Raw genomic sequence first — 13,878 nt, 5'->3', positions numbered from 1 at the left:
TTGATGTATAGAATTCATATTTGCCCAAAATGTCACCTACTGGCTCCAAACCCTCAAAATGTAATATTCATAACTTATTGTTTTAAAGCATTTTGTGAAGAGGTGTGATGGTACGTAGATCAATAACACAATTTAAAACTGTTATTTTTGTGTTTATGACAAGGTCAACATTTAAACTGAAATGTACAGCATAAACTCCCTGCTATATTTACCCTGAATAAAATGAGTGTGTCGACCTAGTTAAGGAAGAATGAAACAGCACTCACTTAATTTAGATTGCATCATCTCTTTGATTGTATGACTATTCTAATTACTCAGTGTATTAGAATAGTTTAAAATGAAAACATGTCACTGACTTGCTCATCAATTGACATTTCAGCACTGTCTCAGCAAAGAGTTCAGTATTTGACTGTCCATATGACATAAGTAATTACAAGCACGTAGTAACAACCCTGCAAATGCCAGAAGCAAAAAACCAGTATATATCATCCTGGTGTAGATGAAGCCAGAGCTGGAATGTGTGAAGCTAACTAAGGCTAGCTAGCTGAGGTAAACAAGACGAAACATATTTTGTGGGCAATACTACTGTGATTCCCTAACTAAGGGTTTGCTGATTAGTTGAGAATGTAAATTAGCGGTGCTACCTCAGGAAAACATGAAATTCAGGCAGCTGTTAAGTCAGCCATAGCACAGCTCTTCTGAACTGCCTCTTCATGAGATCTCAAATGTATATTTTAGAATGTAAATGTAAAAGAAAGAAGCATTGCCCTCCTTGTTTCACCGTGTTGGTTAGGGTTAGGACTTGGCTGAGTTTAGGCACAAAGTTTACGTTATTGAGGTTAGACTTAGGGTTCATTGTGTGTGTGTGTGTGTGTGTGTGTACAATAAAGCTTTGTATACTCATATCAATATCCCTGAGCAGACAAAAAGTAAGCTCAATATAAACAGCAGTGTGTGTGTGTGTGTGTGCGTGTGTACACAACGTGATAATGTTTGTAAGCTCTGTGTCAACTGCTCTGTGTAGTGAAGCTGTAATCAGGCTGTGTGTGTTCGTACGTTTATTCGTGTCTATGAGGGGTGACTAAGTATTCACATCAAACAGGAAGGTGAATAGAAATGTTTAATCTGAGCTATATTCCATGCAGATCTTTACACATTGTATTAACCCAAAATACTAATGCCATTGCTAAGTAGGTGTAGGTATTTGTAGGTGTAAACGCTGACATCTGAAAAACGCCTCAGCTTGTAAGAATAACTGCGCAGAGCCCTTTCCTAAAAGGTTGAATAAGACATCAGCAGGGATCTTAGACCAGTCCACCATACCGAGTTCTTTACTGGATGAAGTTAACTGACCTTAAAGCCCCCATGTACACTTTGGTGTAAAGTAACAATGTACACTTTACGTCCAATAAATAATAACAAAATATTTATCTTAAAAATGTATCTGATCCCCCTTTGGTCCTTAAAATTATCAGTCTGATCTTTGGGTTTAGGAAACTAATTTGAATGCATTTACCTACACAGTACTGACTGGCTGATAGGAAGGTCAAGACCAGTGGCTCCCGGTCCTGGGAACACACCTACTGTACACATTTATTGTATCCTAATTCAACTGGTCAACTAATTATCAATGTGTTAAATTATGTACATTTGTCTGGGGATACTTCAAATATTTGCTGTTGGTGTTACTGAAGGACCAGACATGGGAACCACTTGTCTAGAGCCCGCCTCCAAACAACATGAACAAACATAGGTCGAATATATTCTGATATCATATCATAAAGTGTGTCAAATCTGACCAGTATGAAAACCCAAGGTATTACACACTCTCCAAACAGCTCTAACACAATAAGGGCATTAAAGTCTAGCAGAGTTAGTTTCACATTAACATTTCCTTACCTAATGAGTACCGATACGTTATGCCTTTTAGTAATACATGTCAATCTAAACACTCTCGGTCCAATAAAATGTTTTTCCTCTTAGTGAAATCTGTGTAACAAGTAGAGGAGAGTAGGCAGTATCCACTCATACAGTCCATGTACCTGCACTATTGTCAAGGGACGACTTAGTGGCTCACTGCTGCCATCTATTAGTCACAGAAAGAACTGCAGCCATCGGGCAGAGCCTCTCTCACAGCAGACTGCAGTCCCATCAGTCGCTCTGGCTTAGGTCTGTCTCCGTTGGCACCTCAGGCTGTCGGTCATCAGAGAAAAACAGCCTCATTGATTTTTTTTTAGAGCTCTTGTGTGGGCATTTATTTACAGTAATGTTCTAACTTCGCACCCACTTCTTTCCAGAGAGAAACATATAAAATCAATGTTAAGAGAAGAGGTACAACTATTTTAATTTCCTTACTTCTGTTAGTCTAGTGGAGATCCTGTGTAAATCTGTCTCGTCGTGTAGTTCCACACAACATCACTCCTGTCTCATTCTGACACAGCGAGCAATGGAAAGTGCCACATGTGCTTATATTGGCATGGGGGAATTAATTCTTAACTTAAAGTTCACTTTCACTTCAACTTAGCCATCCAGGACCGATATTAGCCCCAAACCATTCAAAACAAGCCTCTAGGTCTGTCTGCCTGCCTGCCTGTCTGTCTGTTCAGAGAGCTAGACTGAATGGCCAGTGGGAGTAGGCCTCCAGGTCAAGTCCAGCCAGTCACTTATTGTAACTGGGCGCTATGAAGCCATACAGCATGGCATGACAAAAGATATCACGAAATAATCAAATTATTAAGATTCGACAGAGTGCCGTTTTCATACACCCTGAGTGCGCAAGCAAGCATGCACGTGCACACGCACACGCGCACACACCTCTTTGATTGAAAAGGCACTTCATCACATAACCAGGAATGTGCTAATTTGAGGCTTGACGTGCTACACACACATACACACACAGACACACACACACACACACACACACACAGACACAGTGCTGAGCGTGCCACTGAGGGGGTGACTGGCGGGTGGTAATGTAAACACCAATCAGAGTGTGAGTCAAGCCAGCCAATGGGTGCTAAGGAGAACTCATCACATGAAGCCTGCGGTGCTCTGATCTCTTCTGAAGCCGCCGGTACAATCACACGCACCACACTGAGCCCCGGGGCACGTTCTCTACAATCTACATGAGTTAGGAACATTCCGAAGTTTTCCACATGTGCTGGAGCCGGCCGGAGTGGCACGGGAACCGAAAGAATAAACGTCTGGGCTTTAGACGACATCTGAGATCTGAAAATCCTGGTTCTCAACGGGCCAAGGGGAGTTCCCAGAGACGGGCTAGGAGTTAGTAATGGTCAGCGGTAACACAGGAAGACTTAACTGAAATGTGTACGAATAGTAAACTTAAGAGAAAGGTTCTTTGGCTGCTGGACCCCATTGTCTCCTCCAGGCTAGTCCCCAGGGTGCATTTTAGGATGCCGGCATCGAGAAACCAAACAAAGGAAGTTATTCCTTAAATCACCACTAATAGAGTCGAGAAATCCTCTCGTCCCTGCACTGGGAATCCCAAAGAATGGGATTAGGTAGACTGTAAAAAAACACTATTACACATTACACAATATGACGACTCAATTTACAAACAGCCAAAGTAGAAAAACCACACACACACACACACACACACGTTTGTTTTTCAATACCTAACACTGTCTCAGAAATCCCCAAGCCCTATTCCTAAACACTAACCTTAACCATAACCAACCATATCCATACCTAAACCTCAAGAACTGTTATGCCTAATCTTAATCTAGCCATAAAAACTAACCCTAACCAGGATTGACCAAACCTAAAAGTAACCCCAAATCTAACCCCAATTGTACGTTTTTTCCCTCAACCTACTCCCTGAGCAGGAATTCACAATTTCCCTAGTGGGGACCTCCCAAAAAGGGACCTCCCAAAAAAATATATATATTTGTTTTGTACATGTGGAGACCTCAGGTCCACGTGCTTGTAAACAAGGTACATAGACATTTGTTTTTCTATCCTTATGTTCCCTTATCGCCTAAATCTAACCCTTACACCTAAACCTAACCCTTACACCTAACCCAAACCCTTACACCTAACCCAAACCCTAACACCTAACCCAAACCCTTACACCTAACCCAAACCCTTACACCTAACCCAAACCCTTACACCTAACCCAAACCCTTACACCTAACCCAAACCCTTACACCTAACCCAAACCCTAACACCTAACCCAAACCCTTACACCTAACCCAAACCCTTACACCTAACCCAAACCCTTACACCTAACCCAAACCCTTACACCTAACCCAAACCCTTACACCTAACCCAAACCCTTACACCTAAACCTAACCCTTACACCTAAACCTAACCCTTACACCTAAACTTAACCCTTACACCTAAACCTAACCCTTACACCTAAACCTAACCCTTACACCTAACCCAAACCCTTACACCTAAACCTAACCCTTACACCTAAACCTAACCCTTACACCTAAACCTAACCCCTAAGTTGGTAATAGCATATCCCCCAGTGGGGACCTATCAAAAATATTTTTGGTGGGGACTTCAGGTCCCCACATGTACAAAGACATGGAAACAAACACACACAAAACAAATGTCTGGGGTTTTTGAGAAACCCTCCTAGGTTTGATTGAAACAAGCTCAGTCAACCAGTAACGTGGGAGCTACTGTCGAGTAAATCCGGATGTGGGAACAAGGAAAGAAGGGGATGAAGGAGAAGGGACAGACAAGCTCAGGATTAAGGGGGATGTTGAAACATGTAGTTTTATGTAGGAGTGGAGGCAGTCCTTTTCTAAATAATGAGGATATATATGAAACCCTGTCTGTGTATTGGATCAGTGAATGGTGTCAAGATATAAGCTGCTGCTTTTCTTAGTTGACTGAGTTTGAGTCAGACACAGCACACAGAGTAATCCACTGACGCCGTGGAGGGTTTAGCATGAGGAAAAGCAAAAACTGCGTATCCAGTAGATGTAGGCGATGACATGGTGATGTTAGCTAGCACAGTAGATGTAGGCGATGACATGGTGATGTTAGCTAGCACAGTAGATGTAGGCGATGACATGGTGATGTTAGCTAGCACAGTAGATGTAGGCGATGACATGGTGATGTTAGCTAGCACAGTAGATGTAGGCGATGACATGGTGATGTTAGCTAGCACAGTAGATGTAGGCGATGACATGGTGATGTTAGCTAGCACAGTAGATGTAGGCAATGACATGGTGATGTTAGCTAGCACAGTAGATGTAGGCAATGACATGGTGATGTTAGCTAGCACAGTAGATGTAGGCGATGACATGGTGATGTTAGCTAGCACAGTAGATGTAGGCGATGACATGGTGATGTTAGCTAGCACAGTAGATGTAGGCAATGACATGGTGATGTTAGCTAGCACAGTAGATGTAGGCGATGACATGGTGATGTTAGCTAGCACAGTAGATGTAGGCGATGACATGGTGATGTTAGCTAGCACAGTAGATGTAGGCGATGACATGGTGATGTTAGCTAGCACAGTAGATGTAGGCGATGACATGGTGATGTTAGCTAGCACAGTAGATGTAGGCGATGACATGGTGATGTTAGCTAGCACAGTAGATGTAGGCAATGACATGGTGATGTTAGCTAGCACAGTAGATGCGCAGAAGAAACACGTCACCCTCCTCTATTCCAATCTTTTTCTTTGTTCTCTCTCTTCAAATCCTTCTCGTTCTTTGTTTCTTTTTTCCCCTCGGTCAGTGTGTTTATAATTCAGCTTCACACCACTGTCACTCTCCTCTGACAGCTGTTTCAGTCAAACACCTCTAGTCTTTTGTTTTTCTCCTCTACCTGACAGAGTGCCTCAGTGAGACCAAACAATGAAGTGTTTCTACTGAAATTTCAACCATTAACCCTCTCGACACCTGCAAACAAACAGCATCATGAATATTTTAAAAGGAACGTTCCCAAAGCATTCATGTCCAACACTGGTGTTTCTATTTAGATAAAAATGAATGGCTTTCTATTTATATCTGTACTGTATTGTGGACACTTCAAATCAAACTGATCATGCATATTTCAAAAGGGAAGTTTCCATATATAATATCATATTAAAATGTTGAATATCGACTCGGGTAAATAATTCATTATTATTTTATAACCATCTTTGTGAACAGTGTCAACAGTCTTAAAGAGGTTACCAGAAAGTGACCAATAAATAAAATATGACTGTTAAGTAATAACATAATACAGTACATCCATTGCACCTAACAAAGCTGGAGTTATGGCAATGGAATAAAGCCCTTTTGTTTTCTCTGTTTGTTTAGTGCTGGTCTTTTGATGCAGCAGATGGCCGGGTCCCCAGCCCTCCAGTGTCCGTCTGCTCTTCCCTGACCATTTCAGGCAGAGTTCTGTTCTCGTTCTCTCTCACTCTCTCCTTCCCTCCCTCCCTCTATTTCTCCCTCTATTTCTCTGTGGATTAAGGCAACAATAACCCACACACACACAAATGGACACAAACACACATAAAAACAGATAACATACAGCAGTAAAAAAAGACCCAGTCAGGGAAATGCACTCACACAAACACTACAACACATCAGACCGCCTTATAATTGTGGTGATCGGTACCTTGAATGCTGATTGGCTAAAAAACATGGTAAAAGACATCTTTTTTCATAACCCCCGCCCTCCACTTAGCCCATGCTGTTATCCAGTACAACATAACAGTATATCAAGGGTGTGACAAGCAATGAGGAAAACTGCGGTTTTGTAGTACATGAGCAGTACGGCACAGCTAAGTGCTTGTATGCAGGTCATGCCTAAGAACTCCCATCGGTCATGGTATCCAGGTCATACACCCCACCCCATCAGACCCTACTGACCCTGTAAACAATGCTAACATAAATGTGCACAGTTGAGGGACAACTATTCCATGTTTTCCTGGAAAGCAGAAGACAAAGCTCTGACATGGGAGTGCAAGGAGAGCTGGAGATGAGCAGCTCCATTGTGACATAAATTGTGGAAACCACATCCAGTGACTCAGGGGTCAAAGACGGCATAGGTGATGAAACTAATAAATATATTTAGTAGTCTGTGTGTGTGTGGCCATGTTCGTTCCAGGAAGGACAGTCCACGTAGGAGGTTGACAGGAAAGGCATGGTCTGATTGACCACAGAGAGGATGTGGGGAGAGTGGGAGAGACACACATACTAGCTTGGTTGTTGTGTGTCTGTCTGTCTCCCTCTGTCTGCCTGTCTCTCTCTCTGTTCGTCTGTCTCTCTCTGTCTGTCTGTAAGTTAGTCGGTCTGTTTCTCTTTCGGTCTGTCTCACTTTTTCTATCCGTCACATCCGTCTGTCTTTTTGTCCTGCTCTCACTCTCTGTGCTCTCCTGAAATTCAACCACTAAGAGAAGTCTACCTAACATTTCATTCTCTGGTAATGTACATAAACCCTCTGTCTGTATCTAGCAGTATCCAGGTGACAAGCATCAGAGTATAGATTACATTGTTCTTCTCAGGGGCTCATGAGGGCCCGGTTGTCATTGTCACAGACTAGAAATCCTGCTGTGTCACTGTGGCCATCAGTTCAAATAGCTCCTCTAATGTTATGGAAAAGAGCCATTAACTAAGCAATTCACTGTTAGTATCAATCTGTAATTAACAAAAGACAAAACATTTCATTTTGATTTGCATCGGATGACACCATTCCTTCTTCGACTGTCCTATTTTGCATTACTCTTATCTTAACCTCCAACTCCATCCTAATTTAAATTAAATTGTATTTTTACCCTAAACCTAACCCTAAAATAGGCTTAGTTCTCATTACACACACACACACACACACACACACACACACACACAGCAGCAGCAACAACAACAACAAATATGAGTACATTTCACTTCATTTCCCAACCATCCAGAACACAGAGAGCGGTTCTTTGTGTTGTTCAGATCCCTACTGGGGCAGAACAGGAGGTGGAGGCGTTACACCACTCTCCTGGGATTCACTGAAGGAGCTCTCTTACAAAAAGGACATTGTGCCACACACACATACACACATGTAGACACATGCGCACGCACGCACACACACACACACACACACACAACTACATCCTGCCTCATCAACCCCGATATCCCCTAAAGACTTACAGCACTGATTGAGGGTTTGGGTTTGTGTTCCAGGCTTCATGTTATCTACCCACATAACAGTCAATGCAAACAGGAGATCCCAGTTGTATCAAACCACATTTACAGCCGACTGGCTGAGGATCCCGCATTTCAGGATCTTCAGCCTGCCGGATTAAGAGATTTTCGGGACATTCTGAGAATTTTCAGAAATGGTGTGAATTCCCGCAGGAATTTCGAATGTGTCAGCAACTGCACACCAAAGCAATTACAGCAATATTTTTTTTTTTTTTTCAAGGAACAAAGCGACGCCACGTGTCAGCATAGACTTCTATGGGTGTCGGTTTGCCTGGGTCTCCATCAGTCACGTCCATGCTGTGCAGAAGGTACAGCATGAAACTGGGTGTGCAGATAAGATGTCCTACCTTGACATGGCTCTGGGCACCCAGGTTGTAGATCTCTGTAGGTTTGACCTGGTTGATGATCTTCACCAGACAAGTACTGTCTGTCAGATCACCATAGTGCAATTTCATGTCTGAGAAACACACACACACACACACACACACACACACACACAATTAATAAGGTCAATAATCACTTTACTCTTCACCCAATCACCATAGAAAATCCACCAACATAAAGAGACATCCCCCATCCATTGTGTTCTGACAAGTGTCACCACAATGACATGGCATTCAGCCAGAAAGACAAGTCGTAAGTCATGTAAAGCCATCCCTGGAAAAGACCAAACCACACATGAGGAAAAGCTTGATAATGTTATCCGCAACCAACGTAGCGTTTAGGCAGAGGATTAAAGGACACAGCGCTGATGGGAAGGTCATTTGGGTGGGTGGCCGGCCACTGGGGCATTGGCGTCCGGTAATGTGGTGTGTGAATCTTACAGTTACATTCAGACTAACCTTTCCCCCACACTATCATCCAAAACGCTTTAGTGGGAAAGACCATATCATTCGACTCCAGTGAACTTCAAGTATTCGTCACCTTTTGATTTTAGCTCATTAGAACACAACACTCAGAGGCATGGCTCCAAATGGGGCAGAGTGCGAAGGCATTGTTCTGACAGCGTTTCATCATCTGGGAAGGAGATTACACTGGACTCGATTCAGACACACCAGACACTAGCGGTTTTAGTTTTTTTCCCCTTTTCATGTTAATACTGCTTGTGAACTGTTTATTAGAAATGTACTGCTCCTCTTATATACAAAGGGTAGAGGCAGGCATGTGGGAGGTTGTAAATGGGCTTGAATATGTACTTCGTGCTTCATTCATTATGTTGGTTATGACTAAAATCCAATGCCTTTTAGTTTAGTTAAAAAGTTATTATTACACTGTAATGTATTCTCTACAAGATCAGTAATATGTTTCTTTCATGCAATAATAATTAAATGACATGAACAACTGTTTAGTATACAATACAGAAGTGTGACGTTGTGTCTAATCTTAGCAAATATTTGAGATACTCACTGATCTCGTTCAAATATGAGACACCATTTGTAATAACACTACGCAGCAAGGAGATTAAAGTTTGAGCTCGCAGTTTCCAACCAAATGAAATAAGCACAGTCGTGACAGAGAGAGTGATTTAAATTCAATTGTTTGCCGAGTTTGTTCCAGTCACTGAATAGAAAATGGCTGACAGCGACGTCATTGACAACAGCTACCAGGTCTCACCATCACTCTGTCCCGAGTGTTCCGAGGATATCAAAACAACGGAAATCGTAGAGGAAAAAACTCTGGCGCGATACAGCCCAGAGCAATGTCCGGTTTTTGATGTTAATGTAAATATTTTTTACATCAAAACATAGAGATGGTCTTTTTCATCATTAAATGAGGTGTTTTGTCAGGATTACAATAAATTACACAGCATCAACACCAAAAACCAGACACAAACTAAAAGACAAGTATAATCAAAGAAGCCATAGGCTAGTCCAGTTTCCCTTTCATTCTTGATTTCAGATTATCAGACCTGAACTTGGATTGGATGGAAAATTACACTTACAGCCACTATAGGATCCAAACCCTGGTGATGGTGATAAGTTAAATGCAGATAAGTTAGAGAAGCTCAACAAACTACCAGTAATGCAGTGATTGTTTTATTACAGCATGTCTATGTAGCCAAATAAAGCAAGGAATTTTAAAAGGGTTGCTATTTTTCTATTGGCTTAGCCTTTTTCAGCAACGCTGTGAAGATATCAGTGCCTCATACAATCACATAATAGTTGCAAAACACACTACCGTTCAAAGGTTAGGGGTCACACAGAAATGCCCTGGCTACCAAAAGAAAAACACTTTTTTTTTGTTCATTAAAATAACGGTGTAGATATTTTTAATGTTGTTTAATGACAATTGCAGATGGAAACAGCCGATTTGTAATGGAATATCCACATAGAGGTACAGAGGCCTATTATCAGCAATCAGGCTTCCATTGCCACATTGGGTTTGCTAATCCAAGTTGATCATTTAAAAAGGTTAACTGATCATTAGAAAACCAGTTTGTAATTTAATTAGCACAGCTGAAAAAAATTGTGCTGATTAAAGAAGCAGTAAAACTGACCTTTTGTCTAGTTGAGTATCTGGAGCATAAGCAATTGTGGGTTTGATTAAAGGCTCAAAATGGCCAAAACCAAATAACTTTCTTCTGAAACTCATCAGTCTATTCTTGATCTCAGAAATTAAGGCTATATCATGGGTAAAATTGCCAAGGAACTTAATTGTGTACTACTCCCTTCACAGAAGAGCGCAAACTGGCTTTAACCAGAATAGAAAGAGTAGGAGGCCAGGGTAATTGTAAAAGGGATCTTGAAGAAGGATATTACTCCATTTTGCAACACCATACCTGTGGCTGGCACCTAAATGGAGCCTATTTTTTTTTTTTACCTACTACAGGACAAAGAACAGCTCGAAACTATACAATAATTATTTAGGTGGTATTCAGGTGGTATTACAAGCAGTCAGGTGGTATTCTGCCTGTAATGAAGCGACCAGCACACTCACTGGATCTCAACCCTATGGAGCTGTTGTGGGAGAGCCTGACCGCATGGTACATAAGAAGTGCCCATCAAGCCAATCCAACTTGCGGGAGGGGCTTTAGGAACCATGGGGTGGAATCTCTTCAGATTACCTCAAAAACATTGCCAAAGGTCGGCAAGGCTGTAATTGCCGCAAATGGAGGATTCTTTGACAAAAGCAAATTATGAAGGACACAGTTATTATTTCAATTAAAAATCCTAATTTCTAACCTAACCTTTTCTAAATTGCGTATTCATTTTGCTGTATTTCCTATTCTAATTCATTCCATGTATGTTTTCATGGAAACCAAGGAAATGAACCGAAACCTTTGAACTGTAGTGTATAGTAAGAAAATGTACAGACTGTTTGGTGTCCCCAAATATACTCTGTAACTAACTAAACAGGGGTGGAAGGGAAAAGGTTAAAAGGTCAGAGCCAGAACTTACTTCCCTCGGTGTGGGTCTGGGGGTTCTGATATAGGTGCTCAATACGACCAGTGTTGAAAGAGCTGGATCTACGCAGGATACCATGAACCTGCAGGAAGGAATACATACTTCACAATTAACACACACAAACCACACTCACATACAAGTGGGGGACTGGGGGGAGGTTCTGGGCAGATGCTGTTGTGGCCATGAGCTGTTGTGGCCATGAGCTGTTGTGGCCATGAGCTGTTGTGGCCATGAGCTGTTGTGGCCATGAGCTGTTGTGGCCATGAGCTGTTGTGGCCATGAGCTGTTGTGGCCATGAGCTGTTGTGGCCATGAGCTGTTGTGGCCATGAGCTGTTGTGGCTAGGCGCTGTTGTGGCCAGGCGCTGTTGTGGCCAGGCGCTGTTGTGGAATTCTGGGGACGAGTTGTTCTGGGGAGGTGATGTTCTGTTGCCGATAGATAACTGGGAAGCAGAGGAGAACATTACGGAAAGGACACCCACTGCGCCCTGACCTCACTTCCTTTATTCACTCTCTACTTCCTGCCTGCCTATCCGCCCCTCTGTCATTCCCCCTCCCAACAAGTCCCCAGTCTGAAGCCTGGAGCAGAGCCGCTTCCCGTGGTGCCTGGAGACACTTCCTGTCCAATGCGGACAGGTTCCATGGCAGCGAGGCGGATCTGACTGGGGGAGAATATTCACTGAAATGCTGATAGTGCAGATAGAGGCTGGGCAGGGATCTACACACCACAACGGTGCTGTGTGTTAGATTTCCCAACCTCCGTTACACGCTGTATGGACCAAGGACAGAGACATCAGAGAGTGCATGCAGATGACGGAGCTGTGTGCCTGACCAGTCACGGTTCAGCGGCGGAGATGGGAACGTGTTGGTTGACCTCACTCCTGGTCATATAATAACAGCAATGTCCTGGTGAACGGTCAGAGGTTGACGGACAAGACAGATCCAAAGAGGATATATCTCAGACTTAGTTGTGAGGCGGTCTGTGCGTGTTTTTGTATGTTTGTATGTGTATGTATATGTGCTTGTGTGTGTGTGTGTGTGTGTGTGTATGTATGTATATGTGTATGTATGCATGTATGCATGCATGCTTTTGTTTGTGTGTATATATGTGCTTCTGTGTGTGTGTGTTTGTGTGTGTTTGTGTGTGTATGCATGTCTGGAGCCCAGGGGGGAGGAGCAGGGTCTGTTCCAGTAGGACAGCCCCTCCCCGGGTGTCTTACCTCATAGCCCTTCTCCAGCAGGAACTCAGCCAGGTATGAGCCATCCTGAAACACAGACAAGATCTGTTAAAGACACAAACACACACATTATGAGGCTTATCAGAACACCCCAGGCCATGTCAGGAGGGAGGGAACAGAATAAGTGTCCCCAACGCTCTCCCAGAGTAACCGTTAACACGAAACACAGAGCTTGACAAACAACACAAGCACGCAGTTTCCCTAGACAGCGAGACACATCCTCACCTAACCGCCCGCGCGTTTGTGTGTCCTATAGAATAGGTCTTGTTCTCTCTCATCCATGTAGCCTACCCCCACCATCAAACATTTCCAGCTGCACATTCTGAAACACTGGAACATTCCGAACCAGTCAAGGCATTCGCTCTCTCTAACCTCAACCCGCCGTACCCCATTCCCCTTTACCGACACCCCAACACTTCCTCTTTAGGTCTAGCAGTGATTTGGCGGCAGAGCTGCAGCCCTCCAAACCAGAGGGAAACGAGGAAGACAGACAGCTGGACAAGACCCAGATACGAAATCTGCCATCCAAGGCCAAGCCTTATTCAAGTAACCTGGTACCAAATCAGTTTGGGCTGTCCTGCCAAATCCTAATGACCACTAAGCTGTGTTGGACACCCTGACCGTGGTGAAGCCTTGGCCCGTGAAGGAGTTAAGACCGGGAAGCTGAGTGCCGGTGCTGCCGAAGGTGTTGCCAGGTGGTGCTCTACTGACACGGCCTGAGAGGGTACATGAGCTAAGAATGGAAAAACGTATCAGCCACAGAATTATAATACAAGTCAACCAGCCAAGGTCGAAAAAGAAGTTTTGAGCCTTTTCTATTGATTTTATTTCCATGGTCCACTCCTGTAGTCTGATTTATGTGTAGCTCATTGTCTACTATGATAAGCAAAGAGTACCCTTGATGGCCACAGGAGCTCTGACGCATTATAGGCCACCACACACCAGAATCGACCAGCATGGTGGTAGAGAGTTTGGTGCAGTTAAATCTAAGCTGTGCGGGTTCAGCAAGGTTCAGTGTAGTTTAATGTAAGCTGTGCGGGTTCAGCAAGGTCCAGTGTAGTTTAATGTAAGCTGTG

The 13,878-nt window shown here is 43.2% G+C and overlaps 1 protein-coding gene across 2 annotated transcripts in view; it reads right to left on the bottom strand.

The window, feature by feature from the left end:
• gmds (GDP-mannose 4,6-dehydratase) overlaps positions 1-13,878 on the bottom strand; it is a 170,311-nt gene that overhangs the window by 145,975 nt on the left and 10,458 nt on the right. Inside the window, exons 2-5 of one of the 2 annotated variants that reach the window (XM_010897815.3) lie at positions 12,785-12,829; positions 11,561-11,648; positions 10,105-10,125; positions 8,510-8,619 (exon numbers count right to left, since the gene is read on the bottom strand). In XM_010897815.3, the coding sequence (XP_010896117.1) occupies positions 8,510-8,619; positions 10,105-10,125; positions 11,561-11,648; positions 12,785-12,829 (264 nt within the window). The remainder of the gene's footprint in view (positions 1-8,509; positions 8,620-10,104; positions 10,126-11,560; positions 11,649-12,784; positions 12,830-13,878) is intronic. The other variant, XM_010897816.2, reaches the window with a different exon arrangement.

This window comes from Esox lucius, chromosome 8 (assembly GCF_011004845.1).
Source record: "Esox lucius isolate fEsoLuc1 chromosome 8, fEsoLuc1.pri, whole genome shotgun sequence".
Lineage (NCBI taxonomy): Eukaryota > Metazoa > Chordata > Actinopteri > Esociformes > Esocidae > Esox > Esox lucius.
This window is presented reverse-complemented; position numbering and strand designations above follow the sequence as displayed.